Source organism: Trichosurus vulpecula, chromosome 7 (genome assembly GCF_011100635.1).
Source record: "Trichosurus vulpecula isolate mTriVul1 chromosome 7, mTriVul1.pri, whole genome shotgun sequence".
Lineage (NCBI taxonomy): Eukaryota > Metazoa > Chordata > Mammalia > Diprotodontia > Phalangeridae > Trichosurus > Trichosurus vulpecula.
The window spans coordinates 250,103,892-250,117,715 of record NC_050579.1 but is presented as its reverse complement, the minus strand read 5'-3'; the positions used below and the strand labels follow the sequence as shown (position 1 = coordinate 250,117,715).

At 38.8% G+C, this 13,824-nt stretch overlaps 1 protein-coding gene across 1 annotated transcript in view; it reads left to right on the top strand.

The window, feature by feature from the left end:
- DNAH8 (dynein axonemal heavy chain 8) overlaps positions 1–13,824 on the top strand; it is a 504,073-nt gene that overhangs the window by 197,243 nt on the left and 293,006 nt on the right. The window contains exons 30-35 of the mRNA XM_036768363.1: positions 2,523–2,636; positions 3,921–3,983; positions 4,886–4,986; positions 5,788–5,925; positions 6,392–6,632; positions 8,478–8,677. Coding sequence (XP_036624258.1) covers positions 2,523–2,636; positions 3,921–3,983; positions 4,886–4,986; positions 5,788–5,925; positions 6,392–6,632; positions 8,478–8,677 — 857 coding nt within the window. The remainder of the gene's footprint in view (positions 1–2,522; positions 2,637–3,920; positions 3,984–4,885; positions 4,987–5,787; positions 5,926–6,391; positions 6,633–8,477; positions 8,678–13,824) is intronic.

Below are 13,824 nucleotides of genomic sequence, written 5' to 3'. Positions count from 1 at the left end.
CACAAAGTAAAGTAATTTCATCCAGAAATTTAAATGATTAACAACTTCAGCAAAGTTTCAGGTTATAAAATCCGCATAAATTATTACCATTTTCTGTATATTACCAACAAAGTTCAGCAAGAAGAGAAATTCCATTTAAAATAACTGTAGACAATATAAAATACTTGGGAACCTACCTGCCAAGACAAACCCAGGAACTATATGAACACAGTTAGAAAACATTTTTATACAAATAAAGTCAGATCTCAATAATTGGAGAAATATTAATTGTTCATGTGTAGGTTGAACTAATATAATAAAAATGACAACTCTATGTAAGTTAATTATTTAAATAGCGCCATACCAACCAGACTACCAAAAATTTATTTTATAGAGCTAGAAAAAAATAATAATAAAATTAATTTGGAAGAACAGAAGATCAAGAATGTTAAGGGAATCAGTGATAAAGAGTAAAGGAAGGTAGCCTAGCAGAACCAGATCTCAAACTGCATTACAAAGCAGGAATCATCAAAACAATCTGATACTTCTGGCTAAGAAATGGAGTAGTGGACCAGTAGAATAGATTAGGTACACAATACACAGTAGTAAATGACCATAATAATCTAGTGTTTGAACAGGCAGTTTTTAGTAGAAGAATTTAAAGCTGTTTATAGTCATGTGAAAAAATGCTCTAAATCACTATTGATTGGAGAAATGCAAATTAAAATAACTCTGAGGTGCTATCCCATATCTATCAGGTTGGTTAATATGACAGAAAAGTAAAATAACAAATGTTTGAGGGGATGTGGAAATATTGGGACACTAATGCATTGTTGGTGAAATTGTGAACTGATTCATCCATTCTGTAGAACAATTGGGAACTATGCTGAAGGTCTATAAAACCATATATACTCTTTGACCCAGCAATACTACTACTATGTCTGTATCCCAAAGAGATAAAAAACAAAATGGAAAAGAACCTATATGTACAAAAATATTTATAGCAGCTCTTTTTTTAGTGACAAAAAATTGGAGAATGGCTGAATAAGTTCTGGTATGTGGTTATGATATTAAAAATGATGCACAGGAGGTTTCAGAAAAGCCTGGAAAGACTTACACGAACAAAAAGCACAGTGAAGTGAACAAAACCAGGGGAACACTATACACAGTAATAGCAATATTGTAAGATGACGAGTTGTGAATGACTTAGCTATTTTGAGTAATACAGTGATCCTAGAGAATTCCAAAGGACTTAGGATGAAAAATGCTGTCTACCTCCAGAGAAAGAATTGATGGAGGCTGAATGCAGATTGAAGCATACTTTTTATACTTTATTATTCTCGGGGTTTTTTGGAGTGTGTGTTTTCTTTCACAACATAGCTAATATAGAAATATGTTTTGTGTGACTGCACATGTATTGCCTATATCAGATTGCTTGCCTTCTAAGGAGGGGGAAGGAGGAGAGAGAGGGAAAGAATTTGGAGTTCAACATTTTGAAAAAAAAATGATAAGAATTTTTTTACATGTAATTGGGGAAAAATATAAATTTTTTTAAGTAAAGAAAAAATCCCAAATGGGGTCACACAGTCAGACCTGACTGAAACAACTGAACAACAACAAAAGACATGAACAGGAAGTTTTCAGAAGAACAAATGAAAACTATTTATAATCATATGAAAAAATACTCTAAATCACTAATTTTTTTGGGGGGTGGCGAGGCAGTCGAGGTTAAGTGACTTGCCCAGGGTCAGACAGCTATTAAGTGTCAAGTGGCTGAGGCTCAGGTCCTCCTGACTCAAGGACCTATGCTCTATTCACTACACCACCTAACTGCCCCATAAATTACTATTGATTAGAGAAGTGCAAATTAAAACAACTCTAAGTTACTGCTTCCTACCTATCAGATTGGCTAATATGACAAAAAAAGAAAATGATAAATGTTGGGCAAGATCTGAGAAAACTGGGACACTGATGCATTGTTGGTAGAGTCGTGAAGTGATCCAACCATTCTGGAGAGCAATTTGGAACTATGCCCAAATGACTATAAAATTGCGCGTACACTTCTGACCCACTACAGAGATCAAAGAAAAGGGAAATATGCACAAAAATATTTATAGCATCTCTTTTTTGTGGTGGCTAAGGGTTGGAAATCATGGGAATGTCTATCAATTGGTGAATGGCTGAACAAGTTGTGATATATGATTGTAATGGGAATATTATTGTGCCATAAAGGAATGATGAGTAGGGTGGTTTTAGAAAAACCTGAAAAGAGACACATGAGCTGATACGTAGTGAAGTGAGCAGAGCCAGGAGAACGTTGTACCCAGTAACAGCAACATTGTACGATGAAGAATTGAGAATAACTTAGCTCTTCTCAGCAATGCAATGATCTCCTATTAACTTCGTATTTCCTTTTAGTGTCTGATTCAGTCTTAAGCACACAGACACTCAAATATTGACTGATTCGACTGCATTTATGACTTACTGTTTTACACAGTCTTAAAAGATTATACCTTTTTCATTAATGTCTATTTCCATTCTAGTGCTCAGTCCAAGACGAACTAGTTCAAGTTCAGCCCAAATTTAAAAGCAATCTACTTGAATCAGTCGAAGTTTTTCGTGAAGATGTATCCAACTTTGCAGAACAGTATGAATTGGTACTTTAATACTGCCTGTTAAGATGTGTTGTCATAATTACATAAAATGAAACAGCTTTATTTTGGGAAGAGTACTCTCATTAATGTAAGACAAATAGAAAATAATGTAGAGTTGGGGGTGGGGTGGGGAAAATTTCTACTACTCTATGGGTACCCATATGGGAAAAAGACCACCAAAGTAAAGAAGTTGCAGTACCTGAAATTAGTTTAGTGTCTTTTTTTTGCATGTGATATTCTGGAGCTTCAGAATGAGAAGGGTTAGTTAATAATACAATAGCACTGCTTGAATTGCTTCCTTTCCTTAAAAATCCTGGATAAATACTGCTCCTTTGTAGGCAGAACATCAGGAATGCTGACCGTACCTTCCTGCATTCACAGTTCAAATATATTTCTTTTTCATTGTGATGATGGGCTGTAACTTAAAGATATATGTAGTGGAAGATAATAACCCTTCCAGGCAATTCCTAAAAAATACCTGAAGCTTTTCTACATAGGAAATCCTCTTTCCCCATCACCAGTGCAAAGAGAGGGGGGAATAGAATAGGTATCTACCCCCTTCCACACATGTAGTCACATATGGCTACATAGAAACTCGTCTTCCACTTTTATCCCCTTTCATAAAACCTCAGAAAACTTGCTTATCCCCATCAGTTTGGAATCCTAATACCCAAGAGTTGGGCACCCCAATGTTGACACTTCTCTAGATGGGAGATCACTGAACATTTATAACAATGCTTTTTTATTGCTAAGTTGATTCCTTATTCATGGCAAAATATTTCACATAATCTCATGGTAACTTGACTTCTGTACAGTGTGTGAAATCAAAGGATACCAAAACAGACAGTATTCCTGCCTTCTGCCTTTTCAAAGTATCTCATATACCTTGAGTCATATTTCCATCCTAGGCGTAGAAGTCATGGCAGATAAGTTATTGACAGAACTGTGCCAGTAATCTCCCTCTTTAACCATTCCTGTATCACTCACAGCTAACATAGAAGCAGATAAAGCTTTAATAGCTGGCTGTACAAACCACACAGCATGAGATGTTTCCATGTCTTTGATTGTTATCTTAATTTGTAGTCTGTACTCATACGTCAAGCTCCTTTTGAAAATAACATCACATCCATAAGCATAAGAGTGTAGGGATGAAAGTTGACAATTTAATTTTAAGAAAAATATATAAATTACATAGGTTATTCAAGGGGTTAATAGGTAAGCTAGTTTGGTTAACATAAATTATCCTGAGTAAGAGTTAATATGTGCTCTTTATAATATTTGTCACAGGAAGGACCCATGGTACCAAACATACCACCCCAGGAAGCCAGCAATAGACTGCAGATATTTCAGGTAAAAAATAGTTTTGATAAAAATGTTAGTCTATCTCATAGTTAGCCTATTATATAATTATGCTTAAAATAATTTAAGAGGGACCATTAGGTAAGGCTGAATTCTCTAGGGAAAACATTGTATATAAGGGAATAATTTTAACTACTTTAAAAGCTTGTGCTCAAATAACTACATTTTATCCATCTTTTTATTATAATTTTATGTTATGTAGAAATATAGCTAAATATTAATTTGTTTAGCAGCATACTTTTCTAACTTTGTTACCATTACTTCCCTACACGATATCCTCAATGAATTCCTGATTTTATCAATATGTAGAGACAGCTGGTGACATAGTGGACAGAGTTCTGGGCTTGGAGTCACCTGAGTTCAAATCCAGCCTCAGACACTTACTAGCTGTGTGACCCTGGGCAAATCACTTAGTTTCTGTTTGCCTCAGCTTCCTCAACTGTAAAGTGAGGATAATAGCACCTTCCTCTCAGCATTGTTGTTGATTTCAAATGAGATAATTGTAAAAGCACTTAGCATGGTGCCTAGCAAAAATTAGTAATAATAAATCCTTATAGATTTCCATAATAAAGAAAATTCATGACCTCGTGGCCAGCTTAGACTGGACTGCAGGTGACAGATATAGACCCTGTGTATATCCATTCTTATACTCAAAGCCTTTTCAGCCTAGTTGGCCTTGTTTTCTAGGCTGTACTGGCAATGTCTTGGGGAATTCTGGCTTCTCTCCTTGTACAGATGAAGCCCAGGAGTAGGACTTTAGTGGAGGACATGTGCCTTACATGCCAACAAGTTTTTAATAGATAATATAATGTATTAAAACGTCTGTCCTTATTTTATTCTTTATCAGTGGTATCTAAATTAATAAAGTTTTACATAATTTAATTTCATTTTAGGCAAATTTCGATGACCTATGGAGGAAATTTGTTACGTATTCATCTGGTGAACAACTCTTTGGATTGCCTGTCACTGACTATGAAATTTTACATAAAACCAGGTAGATTTGGAAAACTTATATTTGTCATAGAGAGATTTAAATTAAACACATTTGATGGTAGCACCAATTACTTTGAGAGAATCTCAAGTTTTCTGAATTAATGTTTCTTCTTGCTGCATTTATCATCTGAGTCCTAGAGAAAAGATAGATCAAATGCAAGATAGTTGGTGAGCTGAAAAAGACTATATCAGGAACATCCAGAGTTGATTTGGATCCCGTGGTACTTTCCTCTGCTTCTCTGGAACAACTAATCCAGAAAGACTGAAAACATTTACTAGTCCTACCATATTGCCGGTGTGATTGGGATAGGTCATTTAACTTGTCAGGATCCTAGGCCACTCTGTAAATTACAGAGAAGGTATGATCTGAATTGTTAGAGGGAGTTAATGACTGGGAGATTTCCCACACAGATGAAATCACAGGTCTTATCAAAAAACAAAGACTCAATACAAAACTTAGGAGGTTATGTAGCTTGAAGATTCTGATCCTGTGCTTCATCTTGAAAGGGACTCCTGGATCTTCAGGAAGAATGGTTTTTAGTGTGGTCCTAATGCCAGTGGAGTATAGCTAAATCTAGTCTAGAATGATGCTAACTTTGAGTTACTAGAAGCTGAGTATAGGTATGCATGTATGTATATTTATTTATTTGTTTTACACACATGTCTGTGTGTGCATATACATAGATATACACATATACATATAGGCATATAAACATGTACCTAAAATTTTAGAATGTGTATTGTTATGCATGTCTTTTGTAAAGTATTTGAATAAATATAACAACTGGTTTCTCCTACCTAGAAAGGAACTGAGTTTGCTGCAGAAGCTGTATGGACTATATGATACTGTAATGGGCAACATTAGTGGTTATTATGAGATACTTTGGGGAGATGTAGATATTGAGAGCATTAACTTAGAACTTCAGGAATTCCAAAATAGGTAAGCTTAAATCCATTTAAGATGACCATTCTATGTTCTATAATATCTAAAGATTTGGCTATCGACTATTATTTTGTTTATGCTTAATACTTATACTTGCTGATATATAGATTTATAATTTCCAGTTTGATGTGTCTTCCCTGTTAGACTGTAAACTCCTCAAGAGTAAGAATTATGTCTTTCATTTTCCACCAAAGAATATGTTGGTGTTATTTCTACATATGGTTCTCAAGAAATGACGGTTTAATTAATTAAATAATTGTATAGCCAACCAGAAGCTTGGGTATGAAAAATTCCTCTCAATATGACAGAAATTAATATTTGGAAGTTAAGGCAAGACAAAAATGCTTCTCCTACTGGCATTGTCTCCATCAATTTATTCCCTTTTTGCTAATATTTAGACTAAGTGAAGAAATTTATAAGTAAAATTATAAGTAAAATAGATATTTTGTTATTTTTCTTAAAGGTGCCGCAGACTTCCCAAAGGACTGAAGGATTGGCAAGCCTATTTAGATCTTAAAAAAAGAATTGATGACTTCAGTGAGTCATGTCCTTTGCTAGAAATGATGACTAATAAAGCGATGAAGCAAAGGCACTGGGATCGAATTGCAGAACTAACAGGAACTGCATTTGATGTAGAATCTGATTCTTTTTGTTTGAGAAATATCATGGAGGCACCACTCCTTAAACATAAAGATGATATTGAGGTATGAGCATAATTATGTATGTCAAAAATGTCTTCCTAGCTTAGACAGATAAATTATAAATCTGTATTTACAGCAATGGTCAGTCCAAATGACTTTGGAATGGGAAAAATTAAGCATGGAGAATGAACTATTACTACTTCTCTAACCTTGGGCAAGTTACTTCCCTTATCTGGGCCCTGGTTTCCTCACCTATAAGACGAGATGGCATCTGAGCTTTTTAGAGTAGTGTCCTGATGGGAGAGTAAAGTAGTGTTTCACCTCCACTGCTCTTCCTTTACCGGTGCTGCTTCTACCAAAATGAAAATACCTAGAGACAGAGAGGGTGTGTACAGGGTATAGTAATTAAGTCCCAGTGGTAGATATTTGACTCAATTGAGACAATAATAACTGGCATTTATATAGTGCTTTAAAATTTTCTAAGCACTTTATAAACATCTTATTCTATCCTTAAGACAGCCCTGGGAGGTAGGTGCTATTATTATACCATTTTATAGAAGAGGAAATTAAGGCAGACAGCAGTTAAGTGACTTGCTTAGGGTCACACAGCTGGTATATGTCTGAGGCAGGGTCTGATGTACCCCTAAAATCAAATTATTTGATCTGTCTTAAAAGTTGAACTTCTACCCCTAAGGCTTTAGAATGTGAGTTCTTAGCCTTTTTGTTTTATTTAATGTGGAAAAATTGGACTAGATGATCTCTACAGTTTCTTCTAATTCCAAAATGAAGCCTAGGAATGAAGATGGAGGGTAGCACATATGTCTCTCTCCCTCCAGTTCTATCTATCTGTCTCTCTGTCTTATCTGTCTATCTATCTATCTATCTATCTATCTATCTATCTATCTATCTATCTATCTGTCTATCTATCTATCTATCATATATCTCTCTGTTTCAGCAATCCGGCTAGCAGCTTCTGTGGGGGTGTAAGATCCACCCACAGATAGCACCTGGAAAGCTGCCAACAGCACAGGTTCTTTTGATCTGCCTTAATAAGGAAAGCAAGGTTAAAGGGGTTGACAAGCTTACTTTAATTCAGCATACAGACAGCATTCACTTAGTTTAGGGGAAAAATCCAGCACCCTGAACTTCAGGACAAAATACAAACAAATTACAAATATCAACAGACAGACCCAATACAATTCATAGTTACCAACATCTAGGTTCAGCGCAGGAGCTCAGAACAAGGGCTGGCCCAGAGTCACGTGCCACTGCTGCTGTGGCAAAGAGCTCCAAAGAACAGACAGCCAACCCCTGGTGTTTATATCTTTTTCAGCGTCAGGGGTGAGTCTCACTCACGTGACCTAGAATCATCACAAAGAGGCGGACTTAAACCCACGTGGTCTAAAAGCCTCTGCTTTCCCAGTCGTGTAAACTAGGCCCTCCCTGGAGATAGCCCCACCTTGGGCCCCACCTTAGTTGCCAATCCACACCAACTAAGGTTTTACACCTAATAGGGGTTTGGGCCTGGGGCTTAGCATCTAGTAAGACTTGAAGACACTGAATTAATCAGAGGAAACAAAGGCCAAACTCTTAAAGGGCACTTGTTGAACTAAGTGCGAAGGAGAACATTTTGATTACCAACACACTCTCTTCCCCATCTTTTAAAGAGCTATGATTATATATGATTCAGGCGGAGGCCATTATAGGAGGATTGGTAACTAAGGAGAGAAATATGCCTGTTTAACTTATTCTGTGTCCAAGGTCTAGGTCTCTTACTCAGGAAGAGATTTGGAATTTATATTGCTTAGAGTTTGGAAATCCTCCACAACTTGTTAACAGTGTTTAATTTAGATGAAAGTAATGAAAATCTGGAGAAATGTTATTCTTCTCTCATTTTTTTCTTTGCAGGATATTTGTATATCAGCTATCAAGGAAAAGGACATTGAAGCTAAACTTGCTCAAGTAATTGATAACTGGACCAACCAGAGTCTAAGTTTTTCCACATTTAAGGGAAAAGGAGAACTACTGCTAAAAGGAACAGAATCAGCAGAAATTATCACATTGATGGAAGATAGTTTGATGATCCTAGGTTCTTTGCTAAGTAACAGGTAATTTACAGATTTTTTTTCAGTTCCTAGTCTTATTCAGTGACCTGAACTTCTCTCTGAAGTCTAGTTCTGCAGCTGTACAACATTACTAGCCTCTGTTCCAACTCTGGCCTAGGGCACCTTGAGCATGTGTTAGCTGCTGGTTTGCGTTAAGCCAAGCTGCCTCTCATCAGCAGAAATCTGCCTCCTTGCAGATTCCTTACACTACTTGTAGCCCCACCTCTGAAGCAACAAAGAACAAAAAAAGTGAGCTTCTAAACACACTTTAGTATTTCTTTCAGCATTGATTTTCACAACAGTTTGACTTACAAATTTTCTCCCCATTTCTACCCTCCCCCCACTCCAAGATGGTGTATATTCTGGTTGCCCTGTTCCCCAGTCAGCCCTCCCCTCTGTCACCCCACTCCCCTCCCATCCCCTTTTCCCTTCCTTTCTTGTAGGGCAAGATAAATTTCTACGCCCCATTGCCTGTGTATCTTATTTCCTAGTTGCGTGTAAAAACATTTTTTTTGTTTTTGAACATCTGTTTTTAAAACTTTGAGTTCCAAATTTTCTCCCCTCTTCCCTTCCCACCCACCCTCCCTAAGAAGTCAAGCAATTCAACATAGGCCACATGTGTATCATTATGTATAACCCTTCCACAATACTCATGTTGTGAAAGGCTTACTATATTTTGCTCCTTCCCAACCCATCCCCCTTTATTAAATTTTCTCCCTTGACCCTGTCGCCTTTCGAAAGTGTTAGTTTTTGACTACCTCCACCCCCATCAGCCGTCCCCTACATCATCCCCCCCATTTTTTTATCTTCTTCCCTCTTCTTTCCTGTGGGGTAAGATTCCCAATTGGGTATGTATGGTATTCCCTCCTTAGGCCAAATCTGATGAGAGCAATGTTCACTCATTCCCCCCTCACCTGCCCTCTCCCCTCCTCCCACAGAACTGCTTCCTCTTACCACCTTTATGCGAGATAATCCACCCCATTCTATCTCTCCTTATCTCCCTCTCTAAGTATGTTCCTTTCTCATCCCTTAATTTGATTTTATTTCTTTTAGATATCTTCCCTTCATCTTCAACTCACCCTGTGTCCGCTCTCTCTCTCTCTCTCTCTCTCTCTCTCTCTCTCTCTCTCTCTCTCTCTCTCTCTCTCCCCCTCTCTCTCTCCATAAATATATACATATATATATATGTATGTGTGTGTGTGTATAATGTATATATATATATATATATATGTACACACACACACACACATAGCCATATACATACATACACATTCACCCATATATATACATAAACGTATATGTATGCATATTCCCTTCAGCTACCCTAATACTGAGGTCTCATAAATCATGCATGTCATCTTTCCATGTAGGAGTGTCAACAAAACAGTTCACCTTTAGTAAGTCCCTTGCAATTTCTTTTTCTTTTTCTTGATTACCTTTTCATGCTTCTCTTGATTCTTGTGTTTGAAAGTCAAATTTTCTATTCAGTTCTGGTCTTTTCACTGAGAAAGCTTGAAAGTCCTCTATTTTATTGAAAATCCATATTTTGCCTTGGAGCATGATACTCAGTTTTGCTGGGGAGGTGATTCTAGGTTTTAATCCTAGCTCCACTGACCTTCGGAATATCGTATTCCAAGCCCGTCAATCTCTTAATGTAGAGGCTGAGAGATCTTGGGTTATTCTGATTAGGTTTCCACAATACTCAAATTGTTTCTTTCTGGCTGCTTGCAGTATTTTCTCCTTGATCTGGGAGCTCTGGAATTTGGCGACAATATTCCTAGGAGATTTCTTTTTGGGATCTATTTGAGGAGGAGATCGATGGATTCTTTCAATTTCTATTTTTCCCTGTGGCTCTAGAATATCAGGGCAGTTCTCCTTGATAATTTCTTGAAAGATGATATCTAGGCTCTTTTTTTGATCATGGCTTTCAGGTAGTCCAAGAATTTTTAAATTATCTCTCCTGGATCTATTTTCCAGGTCAGTGGTTTTTCCAAGGAGATGTTTCACATTGTCTTCCATCTTTTCATTCCTTTGGTTCTGTTTTATAATATCTTGATTTCTCGTAAAGTCACTAGCTTCCACTTACTCCAATCTAATTTTTAAAGTAGTATTTTCTTCAGTGGTCTTTTGGACCTCCTTTTCCATTTGGCTAATTCTGCCTTTCAAGGCATTCTTCTCCTCATTGGCTTTTTAGAGTTCTTTTGCCATTTGAGTTAGTCTGTTTTTTAAGGTATTGTTTTCTTCAGTGTATTTTTCAATATTTTTTGGGGTCTCCTTTAGGAAGTCATGGATTTATTTTTCATGGTTTTCTCGCATCCTTCTCATTTCTCTTCCCAATTTTTCCTCTACTTCTCTAACTTGCTTTTCCAAATCCTTTTTGAGCTCTTCCATGGCCTGAGAAAAGTTCATGTTTTTCTTGGAGGCTTTTGTTGTAGGCTCTATGACTTTATTGACTTCTTTAGGCTGTACGTTTTGGTCTTCTTTGTCAGCAAAGAAAGAATGCAAAGTCTGAGACTGAATCTGGGTGCGTTTTCGCTGCCTGGCCATATTCCCAGCCAACTAACTTGACCTTTGACTTTTTCAGTGGGGTATGACTGCTTGTAGACTAGAGAGTTCCATGTTCCGATTTTGGGGGGGAGGTGCCGGCTCTGCCACACCAGCACTGCTCCTTCCCCAACCCCCAACCCGGACTGGGCTTAGATCTTCAGCAGGCTGTACACTCCTGCTCTGATCCGCCACTTAATTCCTCCCACCAGGTGGGCCTGGGGCCAGAAGCAGCAGCAACTGTAGCTGCCCCACCTCCGCTGCCCCTGTGGCTGGAAGCCGAACCTCTAACTCCTTCCACTCCTGCAGCTTTTCCCACTAACCTTCTCTGCAGTCTTTGGTGTTTGTGGGTTGAGGAGTCTGGTAACTGCCGCAGCTCACTGATTCAGGGCGCTAGGGCCCCCTCCACCCAGCTTCTGTTCTGGTTGGTCCACGCTGCTCAGGCTGGGCTCTGCTCCACTCCGTTCCCCGCTCCCAGCTCCGTGTGGGATAGACCTCACCCAGAGACCATCCAGGCTGTCCTAGGCTGGAGTCCTGCTTCCCTCTGCTGTTTTGTGGGTTCTGCCATTCTAGAATTGGTTCAGAGCCATTTTTTATAGGTTTTTGGAGGGACTCGGTACGGAGCTCACGCTAGTCCCTGCTTACCAGCTGCCATCTTGGTTCTTCCCCCTAGTATTTCTGAGGTTTCAAAGACATTGATTGAGACACCAAGTCTGGAGGGCACGGTGGAGAGGACTCTTGACTTGAGTCTGGAAGATCGAAGTTTGAATTCTGCCTTGGACACTAGTTGTGTGATCCTGGGCAAGTCCCTTAACCTTTCTTATCCTCAGTTTCCTTACCTGTAAAATGGGGATGATAATAATTGCACCTTGTCTTCTCCCCCTCCCAGGTTATTGTGAGGATTCAGTGAGGTAACATAGGTAAAGTGCTTTGCAAATTTTAAAGTACATTGTAAATGCTAGCTGCTGCTGCTGCTGACAACATTATTATGTCTCCACTACATACTGGATCCCATCCCATGACTTTTAGGGGAGGGAGGGAAAGAGGCATTTGGAACAGAAACATGACATTGATGGGTCACTCTTAACAGTTACAGGCCCCATCCTGCTGTTGGGGAGAAAATTTGGGATGCCTTCAGTCCACTTGTTTTTTTCAGCCATTCAGAGACCTTTGCCAACCCCCAGCCAGCCACCATCATGATATCCTAGGGCAGAGTATGCTCCATAGCCAAGTAAGGATCCCCAGAACAATCACATCCTGCCTACTTGTAGGGGCCTAAATCCAAGTCAGCCCACCCCAGCAAGAGGGCCCCCTCTGCCTACTACCGTCCCCAACTCTAGCTCTCACAGGAGGTTGGGTGATGGCTGCAGAGGTCCTAATTAAACAGTTGTCTTAATGGTGCTAGAGCCCCCTCCTTGGCCCCCGCATACTCACGCACCCCACAGTGGGGCTGAGCTTGATCCTAAGAGGCTTCTTCTCCACATGGGAAGGTTCTCCCTCAGGGTTGGCAAAATTCACCAATGAGCCTTGCACAGAACTTGGGCAGCTTTCCCACCTCAAAATCTAGGTCAATTGCCTGCCTTAATTTTTATATATTTGGGATTTCCTGTACAGTATAGACAATATTCACTTCATTGCACAGATAATTCATAATGATTTTGGGTTTGGGCCTAAGGTTAATGAGGTCCTGGGGTCGGGGAGAAGGGGAGAGAGAGAGAGAGAGAGAGAGAGAGAGAGAGAGAGAGAGAGAGAGAGAGAGAGAGAGAAAGAGAGAGAGAAAGAGAAAGAGAAAGAGAAAGAGAAAGAGAAAGAGAAAGAGAAAGAGAAAGAGAAAGAGAAAGAGAGAAAGAGAAAGAGAGAGAAGGATCCAGGTGTGCTGGAGCCTGCTCTGCTGTTGAAGTTGGAGTGTTGGAATTTTCAGTGGGAACATTTAAATCTTAGAAATCAGCAAACACTATGAATCTGAGTGTGAGATATTGCTTTCTTAATTGTCTAGATTTAAGAAAATGATGGAAAAAAGTTAATAATGCAGATTAAAATTAAATTTAAAGTGTATCTTCCTCCTCCTCCTCCATCCTACCTGGTTGTTAAATATTTACCAGCAAGAGGTGCTAAGGACAGGGCAGCCTGGCTCCTTGTTCTTGGGTCTAAGGGCTGTACTATTCCCTTATGTAAATATGAGTCACTCCCCTCTAGCTCTGCTCCCACCCAAGTAGAAGGGTCACCTTGTGATTGTTACACACAATAGGGTTTGTCCAGCCCTGCCTAATAAAGCAAAATGGGAGTGACAATGACCTGGCGCATCATGAGCCAATGAGTCATTGCTCTGAACATTGCAAAATTTTAATCCCCATGTTTCCCCTCTTTTCTGGAAGTTTTTCTGACTATTTGACTATCTTGTAAATGGTTTGGAGAGATGAAGTAATAATAATGATGATGCTAAAAATGGTAAATGTAGGTAGTGCTTTAACTCTGTGAAGTCAGTTATGGAAATCTTATTCCCATTAAACAGGTAGGGAGATTGAGGCTTACAGAGGGTAAAGGACTAACCTATGGTTATACAGCTAGTAACTATTAGATTCCATGTCTAGCACTCCTTGTGGGAG